Here is an 11,606-nt window from a genome sequence, read left to right as displayed (position 1 = left end):
ATAGGTGCGAGAAATTTAACTCCGTCTTTGTTAAATCTATGCTGCTATCCTCGAAGCTGCTATCTGAAGATCGGGAATTTACGATTAGACTGAACTACTTTAAGGTAAATCTTATGTAATTTGGGTTTTTCCAATAGACAAAAGGCAATTTTAGTATTGTCGGAATAGACTGAAACAAACTATAAATGGTAGGTTTATCGAGGGAATATTATTGAAAGCATTTGTTTGTTATTTACATTTAGTTTTGAAAGATTGCCGCGAATTAATTACTAGCCTCTATTCCCAGTTCAATCTGAGATTACATACATTTCCTATTACAGAGAATTAAGTTTAAGTCAGCGCGCTGTATACTGACAGAGCTCCGTGGACAGTGATTGACAGGAAACGTAATGTTAACGGAATTTAATGATAAATGATTTACCATTAATTGAGAATCTTGAATGAGAATCTTTCACCTCGGGCTAATCATAAACGAGAGGTGCGACAAATTTAATTCCGTCTTTGTTAAAACACTATTACTATCCTCGGAACTGCGGTGGAAATCTTGGTGTGAAGACTGAACCACTTTAAGGTAAATCAAATTTAACTTGGTTTTTTCCTACTAGGCCATTGTTGGATTGTCGGAATAGACTGAAACAAGCTTGCAATTGAAGATTTTGCGTGAGGGGGGGGGGGGGGGGGGCGATCATTGAAAACAGTTGCTTGTTATTTACATTGTTCTTGAAACGATCTCGCGAATGAATCAGCTTCTATTTCCAGTTGAATCCGAGATTTTAGAACAGTTCCCATTACAAAGAATTAAGTTTAAGTCGCTGTGCTGCTTGGTGAACTCCGAAGAAAGAAATTGATAGGTAAATTCACATCGGGTAAAAGTAAAAATACAATTATTTACGATGGAACTATAGAGGTTTTCAAGAGAGTAGAGTGGCTAATTCTTTATTTTATTTCAAAAAGATATACACAGTATAAAGTGATTTTACTTGAATGTTTGATTTTATTCCACAGTAAGATCTGGTAAAAAGTGTTTTTAGCGAATCGAGGTAGAAAACATTTACAATGTGCATAAGCTCACTTAAACTAAAGTTGCTTTTGTAACAAAGAACCGGAGAGACAAATTTCATGATTAAAAAAAAAAATCGTTGTGAAAGCTCAAGGCTGATTAATGCAATTAAACCGACAGTTTTTTAACGTTTTTCGCGTTCGTCTCGAAGAATGTCATAGGATCTTAAAAAAAATATTTATGAACCTACAACAAATGAAGCTTCTGACGATGTTGTTAAATATGATAAAATTTGTATGGTGGCTCTTTTGTATCACGTGAGGATCGCGCAATACAAAGGTACCACGGGACCATGTTGTCCCATGTAATTCTACCCTCGAATTACCAACCTTGGCATCAATTCGTAAAACCGACCTTCAAGAAAAACAGTTGATATCCCCCAAGGCTGTATCAAAATGAAATGTCGATTTCGTTACAAACGATAGGCTCCTTTGTCTCGCAATTACGTCTGCTGACGGGAGTACGTTACAAAGCATAAAGACTTGACGTCTTCTGATTGCTGATTGTTTGACATTTTTCACAAGTCCGTTATTAAAACGTGCAAAAGGATTACTCGAGTGATGTTGTGCGCCTACATGGATAAACCTATGCTCTTAGAAAATTATATTTCCTTAAAAAAGTCATACTTGGAAAGATGCGTTTAGAAGGATAGAAGATTTACTTACAAAGAACCAAAATGGCATACCCATTTTCTCCTTCAGGAAGTCAGTAGTCTCAAAAGATGGATCAACGTATATCTTTAAAAAATACAAAATGTTGCACGTGTTTATACAGCCTTATGTGAACACAAGAGACGTTTAAGAACTTTAAAGATTTCAGGTTTCTTATCTACCTTAAAGCTATGAGCAAAAAATGAAGGAAATCGATTTTTCATCTTCTGCCACGAAATCAAATTTTCGATCGTGAAAGACATTCTTAAGAGGTTCATGATTCAAGAGTTTTGATAAACAAGAAGAGGCCGTTTACGACTTATTTAATAAAATGAAGCCAACAAATTTAAAATGTAATGATGAGTCATCACTGTGTATACAGATATCATGCAAAGTGATTTCAAAGCCAATCAAAACGCGCGTTTTATAAGCGCAATCTCAATATAATTGTTTTATTATAAAGACAGCTGCTACAAATTTATATGCACATTATACAGAGCGACCTCACAGCTTCCAATGCAAGACAAGCACAGGTACCTTAAATGTGAGTTTTTTTTAAAAAAACACCGTTGATAGCGGTAACTCATTTTGCCAATGGACGAGCTAGATTTGAAAACCAAAAAGTCTGTATTTATGTCCGTTTATATTTAACTCGCGACGAAGCAGACAACGTCGTATAAGATTTCACACGATAAAATGATTAAATGCAGTGATAAAAAATGCTATTAAAATAGAGCAGTAGCTATAGGATAACACAAGTCTTATTATAATTATTTTTGTGCAGAGTATTTTACGTTATATGAAGGTAGCGAGCGCAAAGACGTAAATCAGTTATGTTTTTTGATCTGCGGTGAGTAGTTTTTTGGTTTGTTTACAAACCATCAAACGTCCAATATCATATATCATTTGCTCGTCAAACTAAACAAAATGTCACATTTAATTTCACCAACTAAAACATAAAACTTTAAACGAAAAATGTAATAGAAAATATCTGCATTAAGTGTACAACAAAAGCAGAGTTTTTTTAAGATTGAAAGTAGAAATTGGAAATTTGGAAAATATCCAAAAACCAACACAACTTTGTTCATGCGGTGATAACATATTTTAAAAATAAGGCCTAGACTAAGCCTACTCTGTTACCTCATATTTGGAGACAGCTTATGAGCTTATCGTATTTTTCCAATCAGCAAAATTGGACTGAAATATAAGAAAATGCATGTTAAGTTATTATTAAGGGTTTTTATTTGTGTATATCAACCTGACGCACCCGTCTTTCAGGTAACTCGCCTGTTTCTATTCTTGTCAAATAATCTCAAGATTTGCATAAAAAATTGTAAAATAATTAATGTTCATGAATATATCCTATAATTAAAGTCAAACTTAATATACCGCACAACATAGACTTCGCAAAGATTAACCATAGCACGTGCAGAGTGATATAGCACAAATCCCCAATTTCGCTCAAACTTGGCAAACGTGATGGGCAAAATTTGTAATATAAATTTAGTCAAAACACTTTATTCCATTGAATATATTTTACCCTCATTTCTGTAAAAAAATGGCCACTTTACACGTTTGTATGCATCGATACTATTTTTAAGATTTTAATTTTCAGGGGAGAAATTATCCCAGTTATAGCTTGCGCGCACTAGAAAAAAAAATCTCATTTGTGATTGCATGTTTATACAACTGCTCTTGAAAGGGGAACCATCACTGGCTCTTTCGCTGGTCATTTTTCGTATTGAAACATTCTTTTTTTCTTTTTTCAGGAAAAAGCTAAGTGTTGTCTGACACAAGAAGAAAGAACAGAAGAGTGTTGAAATTTTCTTCACGACAAAACAAAGAATTTTGATGATAGTAAAGAAGGATAAAGTTATGTTACAACTAGTTTGAAAAGAACAACTAATTATCATAAGAAAAAAAGTAATAATGGCGAACGTCACGGAAGATGGAAACCACACAGCAATTGAAGCGTTCTTTTGCATGTTGGATTTTATCAAAACAAATCAGAGGATCATAATTTCATCATTCAATATCCCTTTGGCCATCACTGCATTTCTGGGCAATGTTTTGATCATTTGTGCTCTTAAAAAGGCGTCTTCCCTTTATCCGTCATCAAAGCTCTTGTTTGGATGCCTTGCGAGCACCGATCTCTGCGTGGGTCTTATCACACAGCCTCTCCTCGTTATTTATTTAATGTCTTCACGATACCCAGATTCTTGTTATTTTGAGCAAGTCCTTTTAGGGATCGTTGCTGGAATTTTTAGTCAAGTATCTTTAATAACAATGACTGCAATAAGTGTGGACAGACTTCTTGCGCTGATGTTGGGGCTGAGATACAGACATGTGGTAACTTTGAGGAAAGTATGGGCTGTTGTTGTGACTGTTTGGCTGAATAGCACTACAGTTTCCATGATGCAGCTTTACAGCTTTTATATTTTTATGATAATTGCTTGTATAGAGGTGACATTCTGCATAGCAACCTCTACGTTTTGTTACTTGAAAATCTATTTCATACTTAACCATCACCAAGCTTTAGTACGCGACCATGTTTATCAGGGACAAGGAATTCCGCTGAATATAGCACGATACAAGAAGACAGTGCTAAGTGCATTGTGGGTGCAAATTACAATACTGGCCTGTTATCTTCCATATGGTATAGTAATAGCTCTTATGGCTATTACTGGGTTTCGCAGACCGTCTCTACCCCTTCCTTTTACGGTTACTCTTTCTTTCGTTTTGTTAAACTCATCTCTAAACCCATTTCTGTACTGTTGGAAGATGAGGGAAGTAAGACAGGCAGTGAAGAACACGATCAGGCAGTTTTGGTGTTTCTCAAATTAAGGGTCTCGTAGATAATTTATTAAAAGAAAGTCATTACTGGGTCAAGCAAAATAAAGCGTACAGGTCAGAGGAATTGTATCACAGATTTTTTGCCAAATTTAGTCATAATAAGAAAATGACCATCAAGTTAAGTGAAATATAAAAATAACTACTAAACAAACTGTGAAGGAACATTTTAGCAACAAAGCAAACATATTACACCTGACTGAAGTATCGTTAACCCATGAAAAGCATAAAAAAACAATCTTCATCTGTGACAGAATGAACATTATAATAAGACAGGTCAAACAGATAATGCTTGTAAAGCTCTTAAGGAAAGAAAAAAAATTATTATAAACAAATGAACTATTATTAAGTTTACCAATGTTGTCTACCAGAATCCCATTCGGTCTTGCCGATCATAGTTTATGCTTTTTACAGGGACAACGTTTCTTCAATTTGGTATAAACAAAGGTACGGATAAACAAACTCTATTGGGGTTGAGGCTCAGGACGACTGTGTGGCGAACACAATGACGTCACTTCTCTTTGTATTAGTCTCAATGTCCAGTCTTCGTACATATAACGCTAAATTACTCGTTTGCATGTAAATCGTATTGCCTGTAGATAAATTTATTTTGAGATAATAAGCATATGAGCATAATGTATAATAATATCTTAAGGATGTTTTATTTTATTGTATTTATCGGCGACCACGGACTAGACTGAAACGTAAATTATCATATATCACGGTTGTGATATTATGTTAAGTTTGAAAATCGATATCAGTTTCAATTTAAACCGTTAACATACGGGTACGCAGTGGTATATATATTTTTTAATTGTTGCAACTGGAAGCTGTTTGAGGCTTCCAATTGGATAATGATCGCACGAACGACTATCAATTACATATCTACTCTCCTTGCTGTAAAATCTTTAAGTAATGTTTAATAAATGAGCAGCAGTGTTTTATCAAGTTTAATAATAAAAACACGAACTGCGAATTTATTGAACGGCTTAAAAATCTTCTGATGTAGATCAACTCATTCTTGCACTAATATTTAGATTTAAGGTTATTTTGGCCTAGAAAATTGGAGGTAAAGTTTAGCCGTGTCTTTATCAGATATAAAGACACTCATTAAACATTAATTTCTTTTGTATTTTCTTTATGAATTATTAATGAGTTTTTTAAACTTCCATAAAACGTCATCCACATTTTTGGTCTCGAAATTTGTAGTCTTACTAACTTCACCATGCTCTTTCCATTTCTGTTATCGGTTTCGTACCGCGGCGATTTTTAGTGATTGACAAGGTCACGCGAAAGGCTCCGGTAAGGATTTTTAACTGATGTGACCTCTTTGCGAAACGACTTATTCAACTCATGCCATCATTGCGTACGTTTTGCTAATTCTACCGTTCCTTATTGAGCCGAAGGTAAGTGAATGGATTAACCGTTCTGGTTAAGTTAAGTTTGTATTTTTTAAGTTTGTTAAGTTTGCTCTAACTAAAATACTGATATAATCCCATAACGTGCATTGAGATGAAGGTTTAACTATAAACTCGACATTGTCAATTGAAGAAGCAAAATTACAGGTAGTTGTACCATTAAGCGACGTGTTATCTGGAGACGGAACAAAAATATAAGCATACTGATCAGTATAATTCTGATGATGCAATAAATAGAAAAAAAACCCACCTTATCTAGACCACTCGATATTTATATCTGTGTATGTACCATGCAAAAATATTATTAAAGTAACTGATAACTTAATAAAAACCACCTACAGTGCAATTTAAGAAAAAATATCTCAAACATCTCAGTTTGTTTATCAGTGGAATCAACTTTCAGCGAACATAGATGTTACTGTCCCTTTGTATTGCATTAAAGTTGTTATTTTTGTTATTCAATTCGTAAGTCACGTCTTTATAACTTGTTCGCATGAACAAAGAACAAGGAAAGGAACCAGAGAGAAGATTTTGTAAGCCGAGTGTTTTAAGAACAGTTATTTAGAGAATTTTGAGAAGTGTTGAAATATTGAAAGACCGAGTTGAAACACAGGGAGCAGAGGAGTTCGGTTAGAATTGATCAATAAAATACGTCTTACCTCTTTGAAATGCACTCTTGCGTATATTTTATCCGTAATCAGCCAATTATGCGACCCAAAATGCACTCATTTGCGACGTTCTAATGCTTCGAATCTCACCAAAACCCGTACGATCGTTTTGGTCGCCATTAGTTTGAAATGTACCAACCGCTGACTGATTTGATTGCTTTCGAGCGAGGCACGAAGTGCCGAGAAGACAAAATGGATCTCTTTACTCTTTTTAGCACTTTACACCGCTTTTAGCGACCACAGTCAGCGGTCAATACATTTCAAACTAATGGCGGTCAAAACGATCGTACCGGTTTTGTTGAGATTCGAACCATTAGAACGTCGCAAATGAGTGCATTTTAAGTCGCATAATGGGCTGATTACGGATAAAATATACGCAAGAGTGCATTTCAAAGAGGTAAGACGTATTTCATTGATCAATCCTAACCGAACTTCCCTACTCCCGGTGGTTGAAATGGTAAAAAAAAATATTTTCGCCCTGTTTCAGTTACAACCGAATAGAAGTTTTGACAATCTTTGTTAAAGAAATGTTCTTGCAGGATAGGGCTAGTCTTCAATTACAGCATATGTTAACTTCAGGCAGCAAAAAGTCACTTAGTAGTGGAATTTTAGTCTCCAACCGAACCCGATGGGCGGGATATTTTAACACCAAAATCTCTGTCTATTTCCCATAATAAAATGAAGATAGCGTAAGAATTCGACTTTGAAGGGCTTGTTATGCTGATTTTTTTTTTCCTAAATTGAAGATTCTTATTCTTCGGCTGTTTCATTTGCATGTATGAACAGGAAACTGAAATGACCTAAAGGAGAAATGATGGTGACTCATCACCTTTGTTTACCACAATTCAATCAGAAAGCGAAATGATTATTGCACCTTGCAGGCTGTTCGACAGTATATATCGCATTTATTTATAACGATAACATTCATATTACGCCAAACTGCAAAGCAGCTAAAAAAGTCATGTTTCAGATGTTTTTTTTTTTTTTTCAATTTTTTTTCAGAAGAAAAAGAAAGGAGGCAAATCTTAACATTGATTAATGTAGCATATAAAGATGATAAAAAGAACGATAGAGGACTATGAACAACACCTTCGCGTTGCCAAAGAACTGGGTGAAAGGGCAAAAGAAGGTACTGCATGTGGCCATCTTGGCAATGCTTATTTCAGGATTGGTGATTTTAAACAGGCCATGGAGTACCATAAGCAGTGCCTTCAAATTGCAAAAGAGCTTGGAAAGAGAGATGAAGAAGGACGTACCTATGGCAATCTTGGCATCGTCTGCAAGAGCCTGGGTAATTTTAAACAAGCCATAGAGTACCACAAGCAATTTCTGAGCATCGCCAAAGAACTGGGGCAAAAAGAGGAAGAAGGACGTGCCTATGGTAACCTTGGCATCGCTTACCAAAGTCTGGGTGATTCAATACAAGCATTAGAGAACCAAAATCATTGTCTTAGTATTGCCAAGGAACTAGGGGACAGAGCTGGGGAAATGAATGCTTATGGAAACCTTGGAAATTATTACCAGAGTCTTGGCGATTTTATACAAGCCACAGAGTACCACAAGCATTGTCTAAACATCGCCAAAGAGCTGGGGCGGATAGATACAGAAGGGCGTATCTATGGCAATCTTGGCAGTACTTACCAGAGTCTGGGCGATTTTAAACAAGCCATTGAACACCAGGAGCATCATCTCAGCATTGCCAAAGAACTGGGTCAGCGAGACGAAGAAGGGCGTGCCTATGCCAATCTTGGCAGTACTTACCAAAGTATAGGCGATTTTAAACAAGCTGTTAAGTACCATACGAAACATCTACGCATTGCCGAAGAACTGGGTGAAAGGGATGAAAAGGAAGCTGCATATCGAAATCTTGGCAATGATTGCCAGTGCCTGGGTGAATTTAAACAAGCCATAGAGCACCACAGGCAAGCCCTTGACATTGCTAAAGAACTTGGTAAAAGGGCTGGAGAAGGATTTGCTTTCGGCAATCTTGGCAATGCTTACCAGAGTCTGGGGGATTTTAAACAAGCCATAGAGTTCCACAAGAAATGTTTTAGTGTTGTTAAAGAACTGGGACAGAGAGATGAAGAAGGATCTGTTTGTGGCAATCTTGGCATTGCTTATCGCAGTTTGGGCGATTTTAAACGAGCCATAGAGTACCACGAGCAGCATCTTCGCATTGCTAAAGAACTGGGTAAAAAGGCCTCAGAAGGAGTTGCTTATGGCAATCTTGGCAATGATTACCTGTGTCTGGGTGATTTTAAACCAGCCATCGAGTACCTCAAACAAGACCTAAGAATTGGAAAAGACCTGGGTGACAAGGCTGGAGAAGGAACTGCCTATGGCAATCTTGGCAATGGTTATCATTCGCTCGGTGATTTCGAAGAAGCCATAGAGTGCTACAAGAACTTTCTTAGGATTGCAAAAGAACTGGGCAAGAGACATGAAGAAGGGTGTGCCTATGGCAATCTTGGCAATGTCTACCGAAGTCTTGGTGATTTTCAGCAAGCAATAGAGTACCAAAAGAAACAACTCAATATTGCTGTAGAACTGGGGCAGAAACATGCAGAAGGGCGTGCTTATGGTAACCTTGGCAATACTTTCAACAGTCTGGGTGATTTAAAACAAGCCATGGCGTATCACAAGGAAGCTCTTCGCATTGCAAAAGAGTTGGGACAAAAGGAAAGCGAAGGGGGTGCATGTTATTCTCTAGGTTATGATTTTGAATTATTGGGTGCTCTGCATGAAGCTCTAAGGTATTATCAATCGAGTGTAAAAATTTACAATGACTTGAGAGCTCTTCTTCAGTCAGAAGACGTATGGAAAATAACTTTTCGTAATGCATGTCGATATGCCTACGCCGCTCTTTGGAGAACTCTTTTAAGGCTTCAAAAAACTGAAGAGGCTTTGTCTGTTGCTGAGCGAGGACGTGCACAGGCCTTATTGGATCTCATGAAATTACAATATGACTCTGATTTGCTAGAGTCATTTGAAGCTAAAGGAAAGATCCTCGACTGGTCAACTGATCTATCTACACAAACAGTTTTCATAGCATTAGAAAGTGACGCAATAAATTTATGGTTGCTCAAAGGTACAGGTATCTATTTTGAAGTAAAGAGCATCGAAGATGCCACTAGGCTAGTACAAAAGGCCTTCAAAGAAATTGGCGTCGGTGTCCGTGTCCAATGCGAGAATCGTTCATTGAATGAGCCAGATTGTGATTTACTACTTCCTGGCGATTCCGGCCAGGAAATAGTCGACAACAAGGACAATTCTCTGCAACTCTTGTTTGATTCCATAATTAGCCCGATTAAAAACAAGCTCGACGGCGATGAGATAATCATTGTCCCAGATGGTCCATTGTGCTTGGCACCTTATGCTGCGTTTGTGAATGAGGATTCAAAATACCTCAGCGAATCCATCAAAATCCGCATTATTCCCTCGCTTACAAGTTTAAAACTGATCAAAGATTCTCCTGAAGGTTACCACAGTAATACTGGGGCGCTACTTGTGGGAGATCCATGTGTGGATGAAGTAAAGAGAAAGCGAGGTAAGCGTGTTCGATTACCGTGTTTACCGTGGGCCAGGGAAGAAGTAAAGATGATTGGTGAAATTCTGAACACCGAACCACTCACAGGAAAAGATGCAACTAAAGATGAGGTGCTTCAACGAATGAGTTCAGTCGCCTTGATTCACATTGCAGCACATGGGGATATGGAAGCTGGAGAAATTGCTTTAGCTCCAAATCCAACGCGGGCATCCAAAATACCTTCAGAAAAAGACTACATGTTAAAAATATCTGATGTACAAGGTGTTCAGCTACGAGCAAGGCTTGTTGTGCTAAGTTGCTGTCACAGTGCTCAAGGGAGGGTCACCCCCGAGGGTGTGGTTGGTATCGCACGTGCATTCCTGGGTGCTGGGGCTCGTTCTGTTCTGGTGTCACTCTGGGCAATTGATGACGAGGCCACTATGGAGTTTATGAAGTGTTTCTACCAACATCTTAGAGACGGGAATAGCACCAGTGTGGCTCTTAACAGGGCTATGAAATGTCTCCGAGAGTCAGAGAAGTTTGCTGCCGTAAAGTACTGGGCTCCGTTTCTGCTCATTGGCGATGACGTCATGATAGAATTTGGAGACAAGCAATAAGGAAATTTGAATAGCACCTTTTTGCAAACATAACACAGCGTTAACTACAATATCTGACAAACCTAGTTGAATCAAACGCATTTCAACACATTTTTCACACATGTCCTGACCTGCAAGCGGGTTAAAATATTCTACCCCCTCTCCCCCTACTCAATGTTGTTTCTTGAGGTTTGCACTTCGACAGGCTTTGTTTTTTTGAAAACACTACAACATTAATTACGTTGAATTGGGGGAGGGGGTTGCAAAACTAAACTTTGTTAGCTAAATTAGTGGCAAATTGATAAGTGTTTCAACAGTTGTGTCCAAGATTGTAGATATATCATCGATTTACAGGAAGATTTTAACTTGAAAGAAGGCAATAGACAATATTCGTATTCTCGGTATTGGACTGGAACTAGCTTGCAATGGAGGCTGATGTGGGGAAATATCATTATAAAAAGCTTTATGTCATTTGGATTTGAAAAGATTACCCGCATTAGCCTCTATTGCAAGGTAGTTCCAGTCCAATACCGAGAACACAAAGATGGCCTATTTGGATGCAGATTTGATCCAGCTAATGATTGTAACTAACTTGCATACATTTGTTTCGTATAGTGGTGACCATTTCAGCTTTTGGATGTATTTTAATGGATGATTGTTTCAAATTATTAAGGTCGGCATATCAAAATATAACAATCAATAATAGGATACAATGGATAATAATATGATAAAATTAATGTACAATATGGTACAGGGTTAGTCTCGATCCAAAGAAAAATATATACAAATATCAGTGACAACAGGAGCTCTCTACAACTCTATGTATTGTTTCATTTTA

The 11,606-nt window shown here is 37.2% G+C and overlaps 1 protein-coding gene across 1 annotated transcript in view; it reads left to right on the top strand.

The window, feature by feature from the left end:
* The window catches only part of LOC144628960 (uncharacterized), a 469,155-nt gene extending 457,818 nt beyond the window's left edge, over positions 1 to 11,337 (top strand). Inside the window, 1 exon segment of the mRNA XM_078487085.1 lies at positions 7,872 to 11,337. Coding sequence (XP_078343211.1) covers positions 7,872 to 10,789 — 2,918 coding nt within the window. The 3' untranslated portion in view covers positions 10,790 to 11,337.
* The last annotated feature ends 269 nt before the right edge of the window (positions 11,338 to 11,606 follow it).

Source organism: Oculina patagonica, chromosome 10 (genome assembly GCF_052425735.1).
Source record: "Oculina patagonica isolate OP01 chromosome 10, crgOcupat, whole genome shotgun sequence".
Taxonomy (NCBI): Eukaryota; Metazoa; Cnidaria; class Anthozoa; order Scleractinia; family Oculinidae; genus Oculina; species Oculina patagonica.
This window is presented reverse-complemented; position numbering and strand designations above follow the sequence as displayed.